This window comes from Diceros bicornis, chromosome 15 (genome assembly GCF_020826845.1).
Source record: "Diceros bicornis minor isolate mBicDic1 chromosome 15, mDicBic1.mat.cur, whole genome shotgun sequence".
NCBI lineage: Eukaryota > Metazoa > Chordata > Mammalia > Perissodactyla > Rhinocerotidae > Diceros > Diceros bicornis.
Window position 1 is genome coordinate 40,594,197 of NC_080754.1, and position 15,395 is coordinate 40,609,591.

Sequence of the window (15,395 nt, forward strand, 5' to 3'; positions counted from 1 at the left end):
TCATAAGAGAAATGAAAACATGTCCACAAAGAATGTTCATAATAACTTTATTTATAATCGCTCCAAACTGTAAATAACCCAAATATCCATAAACAAGACAGAGAATAATTTGTGGGATGTTCATGAAACGGAACACCACTGAGAAGCAAAAAGAAACAAACTATAGATATATGAAACAACATGGATGAATCTCACAGATTTTGAGCAACAAAGCCAGATGCAAAAGTGAACATACTGTAAAATTCCATTTATATGAAATTCAAGAAGAGGTAAAACTAACCTATGACAATAGAAAACAGAAAAATGGTTGCCAAGGGCAGGAAGCAAGGCATAAATTCACTGGAAAGCAGCATAAGGGAAACTTGCTGGGACGATGGAAAGGTTCTTTACCTGGATTGGGGTAAGGATTACACAGATAGATAGATTTGTCAAAAGTGATAAAATGCAATCCTAAAATCTTTGCACACCACTGTCTATCAATTTTACTCGTATACCATTTTACCTTAAAAAATTAGTATTAAAAATCTGATGTATCAGAAGAGGGCCTTCTGCCATTCCCAAAAAGAACCGTTCAGAGACATGTGGACTTATCTCCATTTACAGTAGCTTTGTCAGGCAGTTAGCTCTTCAAAATAAAACTTGAATTGTTTTTGAATTCACAAATTTTATGGTGAAATGCTGCTCATAAAATTTTTTTTGTCTTAAATTTCTTATTAAGAACATGATTCATCACGTAGTATAATAAAAGTTAAAGACTGAAGTTATCCTAAAGATAGTCCAAATCCTCAACTCCTTTTAAAAACAGATGCCTAAATTGACTTGTCCAGGATCACATTCTTATTTCATTTCAGAAATAAAAATACACTACATATATCATACACTGTCATCCTTTGGAAATTAAATACTAATACTCGGGCAAAGACAATAGCATACCCTTTTAATAAACATAGATTAAACAATTATGTGTTTTAACTGGCAACTGAAGAAACATTAGGAATAGTGATTATCAACAGGAGGTTAGAATAGTTTATATATAAATATACATTATATCAGGTATATTTTAAAGAAAGCACATATTTTCTATGGACCAAAGTATTTCCAAATTCACACTGGCTGGCTTTTCACGAATGATGCAATTTTTAGTTGAAGTGTGTTGGTCTTTACAGTTGGTGCATTTCTATCACACCCTTTTTCAGGAGATGTACTGATGATCTATAAAACCTGAGTAACAAAGAACTTCTAGATTTTTGAAAACTGCAGTCAGTGAAAGGCATAAAGGCATTCCTATACTATAACGGAGGATAAATATAGTAGAATTTAACTCAAAACAAATTTGGCAGTGCTCGTTGTGATGGGCAGAGAGAGGCTAAAAATGCCTAAATAATGGAAAAACACTTTTATTTATATAGGAAAATATTTATTCAATAAATATAATTTAGTAAACTTTAAAAAATTACTGAGAGCTGTACAATAAGTATACTGCATTTACTCACAATGCACAGAATTTTTAAAGGATTGTATTAGACAGCCACAGTGTCTGAGGTCCAAAATTTTAAACTAAGTGTTGCTACAGTATTTCCAGCTACTAATAAAATCTAACAATCACCATTATTACAAACATATCATTAGTTATGATCTATTTTTTGAAGGAATATCATTCAAGTTATCTCACAGAAACAGCATTTTATAATATTCTGTTTTTATGAAAATAGATGACTCATTTCAAGATAGAAATAAAAATGTCTCTAAAAGGGGACCAAAATTAATGAAACAAGTTTTTCATAACTCTTTGGTATGTTAGTTTTATTAATACATGCTTATATCATACTCTAAATCGATCTTTACAGGAAAAACACAAACATGGAAGATTTTCCCTTTTCCCCCAGCCCCCCAATAACTTTTCAGAGAAGCATCTTTAAAAACTTTCAGCATTAATCGTAAATTTTTTAGTGGCCGTGACTCCTGCCTATCAGATAGGAGTCTCAAGCTTATCACATAAGCCCAAATTCACAATCTTAGGCTGTAGAAATGACCCTGGTCTGAGTAAAGGTATTTCTTAACAAAGTGATTTGCCTCTTTTTAATCTCCTACTCAGGACAGTGCCAGAGTTTACATCAGGGAAGAAGACATCATGGGACATTAAGACCCAAGGAAGAGGGTAGTTAAGAGAAATTAAAACTGTAAATTTTCCCTTTTTCTTCTCGACCCCACAGCAAGCCTGGGGCTGCAGTGCTCCTGGCCCACACTCTACTCCTAGGGTGATCCTAATGCTTGCTGAAGCTGTGGCAGGGTGCTGAGTCACCTAAAGCAGCTGAAGGGCGATTCTGGAAACTGACTCGGTCGGTGCTTGCTACTATCTTTAGGGCTACAGCCTTCAGAGAAGGCAAAGGCAAGCAAGTGAGGCAAATAGATTTGAGACGGTTAATTAACTAGCAATAACACACGTAGCATCTTACTCTGGTTTTGGCAGATAAGAGTAAGTTAATTATCAACATCGTAATTTCCAAAGGATTTTCAAGAAACATGCAAAGGGGAAATTTTCTGTGACTCCTGGTTATGCAATAATAGTTTTACAATATGAATATTAACACTAGAAAACTATTGAAAACTTGTAGACAACACTGTTATTTTCTTAAATACATCCAAGAAAATCTCTGTCTTACAGTTACAAGATAGTCTTCCTTTAAATGGAATAGGTCTTGGACAACAGAGCAAGATGACCATATCAGTGGAAGTCATTTGCTTTTTTGAAGATACAGTTCTCGAATAACTTCAAATAGTGAATGCAGAAACTGGCATCAGCCATCTAAGCGCCATGCAGGTTAGCTGGCCTCCTGCCTTGCTGCAGTTGCCAGAGCCTTCTTGACGGCTCTGTAGCCCTTCTCTAGTGTCGGGGGTCAGTTAGGCAGATGTGATGCAGGCCTACTGAACGTCATTTTGTTATATGAACACTTTATAAGACATTATAATGAAAAGCAAAGTCCATATTATCCTCCACCAAACTACTCTACCAAATATTTTCTGCAGTATTTCCTCTTCTGGAACATGAATTGGTGAGTGTATACATTGGACATTTTATCATCCCTTTAGTGTATTTCCAGAATAATAGTGTCTTCCTAAACCCAATTTTGGAATATCCAAGTTAAAGAAGGGCTATTTATGAAAAATAATATTTATGCTGAAATTCATAGCCTAATATCCTTGCATTATTAAAAAAGACAAATGTTATATTAGTAAAAATAGTTTATCAGTGAACAAAGGTAAAGTCTTAATTCTTGACTCTACATTCTTTGCTTATCTGCCCAATTCCAGAAGTCTTATATTCATGAAATGGGAAATGGGTGGAAGGTTGTGCAATAAATCTACAAAAAGGAGTTATTATATTCTCAAGGCAAAAGTTTTGCAAAACCTTATTTAACCATTCCATACAATTTTAAATGTATATGTACACAAACATTATATGCTTAGAGTCGGCTAACAGTTCTTAAACCAATAATCATTTCCAAAGTTTTAAACATTACTTTTTGTCAAAACAAATGACAACAATGGATCTACATGATAAATTCAGGATAGAAATTAACTATTGAAGTGCAGTGAGTTAATTACACTAATATGTAATCGATTAATCATTCTTAGCATTTTAATTTATTGCTGCCATTACCTCACAAAATTTAGCATTTTAGACTTTGTTTCACTTACATTCTATAGCCACACCTGAAAATTTACCTTATAATGGGACACTGGGCAAATTTCACTTCACTGTGGTAGTCTGCTGTAATTTAGATAATATATACTAACCTAAAAATAACAGGATTCCTATCTGAAATCCTTTATTCTAAAATCTAGCTTACAGAAAGGCAGAGCAAGTCTCAGTTAGCCAAAGAAAGAGGCTCTTCTCTTTTTATTGGTTTAATTACCATAATATTTTGATTTGTATAATTAAAAGTATTTGCAATATTTAAATACTGTCCAAATTTGTTTTTATTGATACAGTTGAACTTTACAACAGTGTCATAAAATACTATAAACAGAGCCTTCAGAGAGAGAGAAAAAAAAGCAAATTGAAATATATTAACCAGATTAAAGCATGCAAAAGATCCAATGATAACACATTAAATAATAATATGCTAATGGTATATAATTTACCCACTATAGGTTCTTCATATTCTGTCACAAAAATATTAGTAAACATCATATTGAAATTTGGTGAATGGACTTGATTCCAATTTATGTATACGATATACCGTTTGCATGTATATGGTTAACTTTACTGGCTGTGTTACAGTACCTAGAGAGAAGTTTGGTATTGGTATGTATTTACTACCAAAGTGCAGTAAATGATGTTTGGAAATGCATTCTCCTAATTTGCTCTGTGAACTTAGAAAGCATTAATGAATTAACAACATGGGTCACTGAGGGACCAAAATTTCTTACTATTCACATTAACTCTTCCCATGAAAAGCTTCAAATATAACTCTAATAAAAAAATAGAGTTTTCAAGGCAACTTTTCAGCATAATTTACAGAAGCAGATTTAAACAGAATACTCAATAACCAAGCTAATACTAAAAAATACAATTCACTAGGAATTATTTCCCTTTTCTATCTTGATATTAAAATATAGTGGCCTTAGCAAGAGGCTGAAATGCCATTAAGGAGTCCCCTAAGCACAAGGGAAGATCCAGACAAAGAGATGCAAAATGTCTCTTTATTCACAAAGTTTAACATAAGGGAGTTGAGAGGGGTTCCCGTTAATGCTTTTTGTTTGTTTGCCATTATAACTCTCAGTGGGTATGAACTACTCCAGAGATTTCAGAAAGTAAATCTGAAGAGCCAGTATGGCCATTACCAGGATGATCACACTGAATTTTAGGAAACGAGTTGAAATGGCTCCCACAAAGTACTACTGCCACTTTAACAAGTGGATGATTCCATTGTGGAGAGAGTCAAGATGCTCCTGTCGTTGGTATAGAAAGGATCCGATGCACTCCATAATCTAAAGTAACAGTAAGAGAAAAGTTTAGCTCACCAGGACCTATGTTTTAATTAAGAAAAAAAATTTACTCTAAAACTTAAAGACCAAAGTGCCATGAGTATTAAAATAATCATTGATTGATTCATTTTTAAACACTAAAGAGAAGTTCTTCATACTAGCATTGAATGAACATTCTATTTATATTATACAAAAACTTGGGAAAAATGCTCTAGTCATTATATAAAAAAATATTAGCCAAAATTCAGACATTCATTAGCATTAAAACAATTTGTATAGGTAGTAAAGCATATGACACTCTTAAAATCTTAACAATTGAGTAAGAAATAAGCACGTTTTAAGAGTTATGCATATTCAGTTTTACTGAAAAGCAACTAGGCTGTACTTTGACATCACAGAAGCAAACAAACAAACAAAAATCCCATTTATCAAAAGCTTTGGAATCAAATAGTAGTATGTTCATATTATATTATTATCTCTTTTCAGCTATAAACCCTATTCTAAAGATTTTAGCATAATTAGCTTGACTGTAGTGAATACTTTATTCAATAGGTATCAAAGATACCTGTAAGTCACTAGGGTTTTCATTTAACTAAAACAAACGATCCTCTACTGGTCTGGAAAAGTTAACTACTGTCTGAATGATAAAGCCAATTAGCAATTAACACTTTATTTGCAGCTGTATTAATTTAAGCTAAAATAACTGAAGATCAAAAATAGCCTGTCATGCTTCAAGTAGCCTAATCTATTTCAAGAACAATATTAGGATTACCAAGTCAAAGGTGGTTTTTCTTAGAAGACTAAAAACATGTAACACGAAATACATTTTATGTAACTTTTTCAGGGTTTCCATTTTCCTTAAACAAAGATGTTAGAGGAAGAGACCAGCATTTAAAATGGCCCAAATTCACTTTTATCAAATAATCTGCTATTTCCTAGGGACTCTGTTTGTATGTAGATCGAGTTTAAATCAATTAAGTGAGCACAGTCATAATGAAGTTTGGACCTAGAAATTTTACAAAGTTGGCAAAGAGGAAGACAGACAAGCAACCACCATACCAGTAGTTTACAGGTTCTCTAATTTTACTAGTTTCCAGAAAACCTTAAACAATATCTACCTTAGTTTAAGGAAGGCCTTGTTCACTACTGTTCTCTAGCACCTCGAACTATGCCTGGTACATAGTAGGCACTCAGTATTTGTGAAATAAATGAATGAAATGAGACTGAGCAGTTCTTAGAATAAGTATTTATGCAAGAAAAAGTATGCTCAGACACATATTACAAAACAAAACTATCAACACCCCAATTATCTGAAGTCAAGTTTCCACTCCCAAACTGCCAATATTTTGTATTAGCTTTTCGTCTTTTCCAACCATTGCTTACATAGAAGAATCTTATCAGGTAAGGTTTCCTTCATTTTTGATCTTTTCAAAGCACACATGTGCATTCATATGTTAAATATCATATCTGAGAGAACACTAAACACCTGAACTACATAATAACAGTCATCTCCTTTCTATTTAGAAAATAGTTTGAATTAGGATAAAGTAACTGTTGGTAAAATAATAGAGAAAGTCATTTATTGTGAAGTACAGCCCTTTCGGGTACAAGAGGCCATATCCTTTATATAGCACCCTGATGCTATCTTTGAAAGTGAGCTTGCAATAATGGCATATTTCTTTGACAACATCAATTAACAAAATGTAAGTAGAATTTTTAGGCATGGATGGTAAAAGTTTCTCAGCAGAGAAATCTGTCATATGAAAGCACGAGTTATATTTCTCAAGTAATGCCCATTACCTCTTATGTTTAATATGTAATGAATTCAAGGGCTGCTACATTTTGTAACAGAAGCATCAGCCTTGCCCTTCCTTTCAATTAGATGTGAAATAGAAATGTAGAATAGAGGCTGTTCCAAAATCAAAACAGGAATGCCAAACATATTTCACTAATATAATTTTATGTAAAAAACAAAAACAAAACTCTATATTTCAAAATGACTTTCAGAGTTTAAATATAATGTTAATGGATCTATGGCAATTTTCATATAGCCCTTGGAAAAGCACCAAGTGGTTCTGCATATTGTATGATTTTATCCACTAGAAAAAAATGAACAGATCTCAAAAGACTTATTATTCATTTGAAGAAAAAAACGGAGATAATGACAGTAGTAACCAAAAATATAACCTGAGATATCAGACAAAATTGGAAAGGTATTTATAGTCTGTCAAATAAGATATTAATTACTATTAAACATTTTATCAGAAAAATGAAAAAGTCTTACGAAAGAAAAGAATATGGTACAATATTAAGTGAAAACAGGTACATATGATAACAGCCACCTTCAAGAGAATATGCCAAAATAAATCCCATAATTCCCGGGCCTGGTTCAAAAGGGATAATGCAGTATAAAAACAGCTATGTAAAGAATAATGGGGGCATATTACCTAAATAATTGTAATCGAGAAAATGGGAATATATATAAAGCAGAAAAATATTTTTTGGCTCATTTAAAATTAAGTCTAGGTTTTTTTTAATAGTTAATGAAGACATATATTGTCATTGAGGAGAACTTCCTGTTGAAGTAGAAATTTGAGAAATTCCATAGAAGTTCTATAGTAGTCTCTTAGTCTAACTCCTATCTTAGCTCTGCAGAATAAAGCTGTCTTAAATAAAAGTCCTTCTGGAATTTCCTTTGGGAAACTTGTTGGCCTGGGTACATGACAGTGCTGCTTTCTTACAAGGCATTTTAAAATACAATTGTGTAGGTCATAACATAAGTTCCAACAAATTTAACTGCTCATGGTAATTCTTTTATGTGGAATAAAATTACTACAAAATGGTATCATAGCATTACGGAAATATTTTTGATCACACTTTATAATCAATAAATGGAGACTGAAACCCTAGCCATTATATTAACATAAGAATGCTATTTATAAATGCAACTGTACCATCAAGACATGGCCATAACTAAAGGCAAAGTAGGAACTAACAAGTTTGCCAGTAACAGTTACCTGAATTTTATGATACGTGAATGACATTATACTCATCATTTTTAAAACACAAAGGCTAAGCACATATTAAAAATTCTTTTATCAACAGATACAAGTAGTGCCTCCTCCTCCCTTCTCCTTGCTCTTAAGATACTTGTTCCAACATTGTCCAAGCCACGGCACATGCAGAAAGTGATACTATTCACATGGCACACTGTGGACAATGGAAATCACCATTTATCCCTGCCCACTTGTAACCCTTCATGCACACCAGTGCACTGCTGCTCTGCTTTTGGGAATATGATATCATTCACCAAAAAAAACACCAAAGTGTGAAAAAAGTTATTTCTACTCCTTAACATCCCCTAAATAATATGTCTCTTGGGGAAATGTATGAAGCAATGAATCCATTTCACTTTTAAATAAATTTAAGTGGCAGTTACCAAAAAAAAATGGCATTTTTTGTTATGATCCACAAAAGCAAGCACTGATAAATCTAATCCAACAAATAGATTTGGGAGGGGACAAAAATGCTAAGATTCTTCTTCTTCTTCTTTTTTTTTTTTTATAATTTTATTTATTTATTCCCCCAAAGCCCCAGTAGATAGTTGTATGTCATAGCTGCACATCCTTCTAGTTGCTGTATGTGGGATGCGGCCTCAGCACGGCCGGAGAAGTGGTGTGCCGGTGCACGCCCGGTATCCGAACCTGGGCCACCAGCAGCGGAGCGTGCACACTTAACCGCTAAGCTACGGGGACGGCCCAAGATTCTTCTAAACCATAATTTAAAGAGCCTGTTCTAACTTATGAACTTTTAATTAGACCACAAATACCATGTAAAAACTTAAAAATCACAACTCATTTTAAAACCTCATTACAGAGATAAAAACGGGTGGGAGAGCAGAAATACAATCTTTCGTGTTTATAAATACCTCAAAATCTCAAATGACTGTCAGAAAATACACATGAAAAATAAGAAAAGCAAAATCTTTTGTTACGTGTAGATTATTCTGTAAATACAAAAAGCAAAAAGACAAAGAAAGAACAAATACAGAAAATTAAACAGTATTATAGGTAAAATCAAAAAAAGAAAGCTATAAAAACCAAATAAGCGCACCAGATACACTCCTAGTTAGTACATTTTAGAAAGACTGTAAAGCAAAATTTTTTGTTCATTAGATAAAAAGTCTCTTCAAAGGTGCTTCTCTTCCTTTGTTGAAAGAACCCCCTACCCCAAAGCACAAAGTGAAATCTACTATCAAAGAGTGCTAATAAATAGCACACTTCCTGCTTCAGTTGGTAAAACCAGCTGCTGATTTATTAGGCGTCTAGAGATGCAGGTTCATCCTGTCCCAGTTTACAGGATACTCATCTGCAGCAAAGGCTACTTAGAGAAATTTCACACCTGCTGACATGGGTTGGACTACATCTTCCTATTACTCGTTCCAGCATTCTTCCAACAGATGCGCACGTTGCTTCTCCTTCTGAGAAACAGCACATGGAGTCCAAGCACTTGACACTTGAATTTGTTTTAATAAGCTGGAGGAATCGAAGCAGAAAAAAATTAGTTATTTAGAGATTTAGATTTCCAAAAAGCATTTCAAAAAAATTACAATAAGCACTTTAAAACCAAAAGTAGTGTATATAAACATGTTTTCTATAATACGGAAATGTATGGAAGGCTTTAATTTAAGTGTAATCATATAAAAATATTCAAAAGGCACTGTGTCTTAAATTAGAGGTCGAGTAAAATAATTATATAACAACAGCTGGATATTACTTAAATCTGCAAAGACTTTGGGTTTTAACATCTTATTTTAATAATTTATTATGGTCAAAATAATTTACATCAACCACTTGGAAACTTACTGCATTCTAATTCTTTTTTGAGTTTTTGTTTAGGTGAAATGATCCTACAATTTTAATTAAAAATGTTTAGCAGTTGAGAAAAGTGGAGTGTGAACTATTTTGAAGACTGGGAAATAACCAGGCAGGACCTAACCCCAATCTTCAACAACAACAATAACAGCAGCAGCAACATATACAGTCATGTGCCGCATAATGACACCTCAGTCAACGACGGACCACATATACAATGGTAGTCCCATAAGATTCATACCATATAGCCTAGGTGTGTAGTAGGCTATACCATCTAGGCTTGTGTAAGTATGATATTTGTAAAACAACAAAATTGCCTAATGACACATTTCTCAGACCATACCCCGTCGTTAAGTGAGTCATGACTGTAGTAGCAAACACTTTATGTAGTGAGTGTTTACTATGTGCCAGGTTCTAAGCACTTTACATATATCCACTTCATAATTATCCTTGAAAAAAGCATCATTTACCTTAAATTGCTAAGCAAAGATTAAGTGCCAACCATGCTCATAATCAGATTATCTTGCTTTTTAAAATTTAACTGATGGTACATGTATTAAAATCTATTAAACAAGTGACTAAGAAGTACTATTAAGATTTAAAATTGAATTAATTTCTGAAAGTGTGCAAGATTCATATTGATTCAGGCATAAATAACCCAGCAAGATAACTTAAAGCCATACTACCACTAATTCTAATCCTGTTAAAATGAGGGGGAAAAAATATTATGACCACATAGCCCAATGAACCCCAACCCTAGTTTTGACACAGTCAGGGGTACCCCTTAATTTCTGAAGGGTTGTCATTTTAAATTTATTTTCATTCACTTTCTTTTACATATATAACACATTGCATAACAAATCTTTCGAAAGTATAGAGGAAGAAGGACAACAAAAATAGATTACAGTGTTGCAATTCACAAAGGTTGGGAATCACCAAGTGTCTAGTGTAGGCATGGCAACAGGGGACATTTGTGGAGACACTCACAATGGACAGAAGAAATGGATGGGGTGGAACGTAAATAACCTGGCATTCCAAACCTAAGCAACTGGTGAGGTCCTGCAAAATCCCTGCTTAGGGTAATCTTGCCAAATACCAAGCAGAGACAGACAACATGGTTCCTGTCTGGCAGTTACCAGATTGCACCAACGTCCTAGGATCTGCTAAGCACTGAGAAATAGCCAACTTTTACTTGTTCTTTCATTGCAATACTCTTGGTTTAGGACTGTTTACGGTACCGTTTCTTAAACTGTGTTTTGTGAGATGTTCACAGACACTTCACGAAAAAAAGTTCTGTGGCCAATGAAGTTTGGGAAACACTAGTTCAACGAAAGTCTCAACTTTAGTCTAGACTTTTTGAGTAAGATACTACCAATAAGTCAGGATGCATGATCAGTCTCCACAGGGAGAGCTAGACATAGGGCAATTCTCAAATTTGTTTTCTCAGTAAACTCCCTCCCGCCCAGGAACATTAATATTCAGAGGTATAGTTTAGGAAATGCTAGTTCAGGTAACAGGATTTCATCAGTTTCCTAGGTTCCTCCTTGGGTCCCTGGGCTCTAGCTTCCTCCATTTCAAAATCACTGTCTGTAGGAAACAGGACTCTACAGCTCCTCCATGCTCAAAAGAGAAGAAGCACATCACCACAAGCAGGCCTTTAAGGCCCTTTATAACCTGGCCTCAGGCTGCCTTTCCTGCTCCACTTCCCAATGCTCCTGTGCAGTCTCCACACAGCCAACCAGGTCATGTTCCCTGCCTGTGGGCACGTGTCTGGGCCTGTCACCAATTACATCACATTCAGTTTAAATACCATAATCTCCATGAAAATTCCTTTACCTCTCCAACTATCAGTAATCTCTCTCTCTGTCTGGATTCTATTCCACTGCTTGTTTGCATCACTTAAATGGCACAAGCACTTAAATTCAACTTATATTTAATGAGTAAGGCACTGTGCTGGTTCCAACAGGGGATAGCAACCCTATCCTCAATCTAGTGAGTTAAGGGTAAAGGAAAGGGTGGGAGATAAGTCAAGATCAAATAATAATGGCAGTTATATTAATGGAATGTTTACTATGTATGTACCAGTTACTACGTAAGACGCTTCTCATGAATTATCTCATTTAAAACTTAGAACAACTTTTTGGGATGGGCACCATACTCAGACAAATTTTACAGATGAGGAAACGGAGAGGTTAGGAATTTGTTCAAGGTCACCTAGCTGGGGTTTGAGTCTTGGTTTCTTTGATTTCAGAGCCCAAACCTCCTGACTATGCCATTATACTGCCTTCTTATAATTATGGTATGAGGCAGATTACAAATATCAAGAAAGAGGAGAGAAAGCTCAAACTCAGCTGTTGTTGGTATTAGTGGGAGGGCACAAAAGATTTGATGAAAAAGATGGCATCTGAAATACATCTTGAAGACTGGATGGGATTTCAATAGCTGGAGATGGGGAAGAAAGAGCATTCTAGGCTAAGCAGAGAGAATGAGTAATTGTGTGTGGGCAGAAAACCATGATGTGTATTCAGCACACGTTTAGCCTAAGTGTAAGGCAGAGTGGTTGTTACTGCTCCTCCCTTGCAAAAAGACCAGTGTGACTCAAAGCGTGATCCATGGATCAGTGCTGGTCCGAAAAAACTGTTACGGTCCCTTCTGGAGATAAGTGTTTCCGGTCTGTGAGAATAAGAGATTAGAAAATTCTATGGCAACTTGACAGAATACTTTTATAACTGTTGAATTTGAAAATAATTTAAAAATTGGGGCTTATTTTATGTATCTTTTAAATTTCATTTCCCAGTAATTCATTTTTATCAATTTTACAAACATAATGGTCTGCAATGGACTGGAAATTAAAAACAACAAAAGATACAAGAAAAAAACAAATTGGTCCTTCACCACATTTATCTGGGGAGCACTGAACTAGACCAGAAACTCAAGAGAGCAAGGAGTTTGGCACTTCTTAGTTTAACACGTGCTTTGCCTACACAGCTGGTGCTCAACAAACCGACAGGGATTCACTGAAGATGACAGCCATAAGGTCAGTAGCATTTGAGGGTCCACGTATGTTCAGAACACTGCTTGGGTCTGCACCTGATGTTAGATAATCATCTTGCTTTGCATTCATCACCTTTCACTTTAAAACCTAAGGACAGGTGTTAATATATGGGCAACCCAAAAGAGAGAGTAAACATCTTGAAACATCAAAAATATTATAAAGAAATGACTTCTTCAGATCACCTTTTGAAGTAAGCAAAATAGATTTCCTTTGCTTTTACTTAAAGAAAAAACCACCCCAGCTGCTTTGAAAATGCTGAATGCTGGTTAACTGTGTTTCTGTAAAGCTATCCATAGAAAACACTATACTGTTCTCCAGGAAACCTCCAAGCTCTACCACTCTCCCATAGACACATCTTTGATCTCAGATTCAAGAACTGGAAGCCCAGCTAGAGTACATGTAGCCACAGCTGCCAGTATAACTGGGGGTGGGAGTGGGGTGGAGTATTTAGATCTCATTTCATTCAAAGTAAAGAGAGCAAATCATTACTTTTTTTTTTTTTTTGAATACTTACAAATACTAGCAAAGAAAAAAAGTAAAGCGATGGGAGTGAGACCCTACCTGGTGGCACCAAGAAGTAATTTTTAATTTACCAGAAATTCTGATTTGTTGGCAAGACTCACTCTCCACTACACTTGCTTCCCAGGAACGACCATATAACTTAGAGCTGGAAGGGCTGCCAAGCAAAACAACTGTGGAGATTCAACATGACTATGTATGGCTAATAACAATTTCTATCTTTATAGAACTTGACTTTTGAAATAAATTCTGGCTCATTGCTCTCATTTCCATTATTTTCATATCAATGATGGTAAACATTTAGAAGTTTCTCCCATTGCTTCTACAAAATATCTTCCTTAAATCTAAGTGTTAGAAAATTATCATACATTTCTACACTTTTTAGTCACTCCTATGACATCTTACCTATCAAAGCTTTTTTTAAATTAAGATAAGAATTATCAAACTATTAACTATATTTGTTCTTTTGCCCTTAAAATTGTTTTATATACTTCATAATAAAAGTGAGCACCTTACATAACCTTAAAGGAGATATTTGGGGAAAAGCTTTAAAGTATTATTAGGAAAAAAAAAAAAAATTGTGGTTAAGCAAATGTTTTTCTTTTTAATGTGAAATCAAAAATCAGCAAATATTACTGATTTCCAAATTTGGTTAAGAATAATAAAACCCCTAAACAAGTAACAGCTTCATCTCATTATTCAGAACTGCAGTAGGTAGCTGAACTGCAGTAGGTAGCTGTTTAGTAATGGCATTTAGATAAATGCTGTCTCTTACGCAAGGTCTATTTCTCTAAAACATGCCTCAAGCTCACATTCAGTCCTCTAAACTCCCTTCCTTCTTTCCTTCTCCCCAGTAAATAAACAAGAACTTTAAAAGATAGGTATAGGGGCCGGCCCGGTGGCGCAAGCGGTTAAGTGCGCGCGCTCCGCTGCGGCGGCCCGGGGTTCGCTGGTTCGGATCCCGGGCGCGCACCGACGCACTGCTTGGTAAGCCATGCTGTGGCGGCGTCCCATATAAAGTGGAGGAAGATGGGCACAGATGTTAGCCCAGGGCCGTCTTCCTCAGCAAAAAAAAAGAGGAGGATTGGCGGATGTTAGCTCAGGGCTGATCTCCTCACAAAAAAAAAAAAAAAAAAAAGATAGGTATAAATAAAATACCTCCATATTGTCTTTTAGGGATCTCCAGAGAGGAGATTTCTGTACGTGTTGCCTAAATTTAACTATGAAAATAAGCATACAATAAGAATTATATTTACTAGGCAAGCTTATTTTAATAATTTGGCTTATTCCCAGTTTCAGAAAGACTGAGGCCCCTTTATTTTAATAATGCACTTACATAAATAACAATATATGACTAAGAATTTGTAGTTTAGGTGAAGAACAGTATCAGTATCTGTGAAAAATGATAAAATCCCTAATTTTAATACAGAGGGTAAATCAGAATAGCACTAATTAATGAACTAAGCCATGGCACAGCTGATGTTAAGAATTCAGTTTTCTAAGTATCAATCATTTACATGTCACAGGATAACTGTCTGGTAGAAATAATGTCAATACTAATATTTTTCTTCATTTTAACTTTCAGATGAAAAAGCTGCTCAATGTCAGCACAGATTTGAAAATAACATTAGTTTTTTGAAGTGTCATATTTATCAGGTATGCATCTAGGTCCTGCCACTGGTGGCAACCTTATTATTATTAGTCTTTTAAATATTCGATTCTATTTGCTTACAGTGTTTTATTTATTCAGAAAAGTGTAGCTTTTAATGGCAAACAACTAGATACAGGCCATTAAGGTTTTCTGTTCCTTTGTAATTCAGTGCTTTGTTAAATGTGCAGTAGATCCAAGTATCTTTGTCACAGGAGAAGGTGACTTGTAGTTGGTTAAAACTGTTTAAAATGTTTTTTGTTGTTGTTGGTAGCAGGTTTCAGGTTTGGGGGTTAAGCACTCTGGT

At 34.8% G+C, this 15,395-nt stretch overlaps 1 protein-coding gene across 3 annotated transcripts in view; it reads right to left on the minus strand.

Annotated features, from left to right (window-relative positions):
• Positions 1–4,690: 4,690 nt before the first annotated feature.
• The window catches only part of ATP11B (ATPase phospholipid transporting 11B (putative)), a 99,521-nt gene continuing 88,816 nt past the window's right edge, over positions 4,691–15,395 (minus strand). For 2 of the 3 annotated variants that reach the window (XM_058556283.1, XM_058556281.1), the window contains 2 exons: positions 9,394–9,527; positions 4,691–4,995 (listed from right to left, as the gene is read on the minus strand). In XM_058556283.1, the coding sequence (XP_058412266.1) occupies positions 4,914–4,995; positions 9,394–9,527 (216 nt within the window). In that variant the 3' untranslated portion in view covers positions 4,691–4,913. The remainder of the gene's footprint in view (positions 4,996–9,393; positions 9,528–15,395) is intronic. The other variant, XM_058556282.1, reaches the window with a different exon arrangement.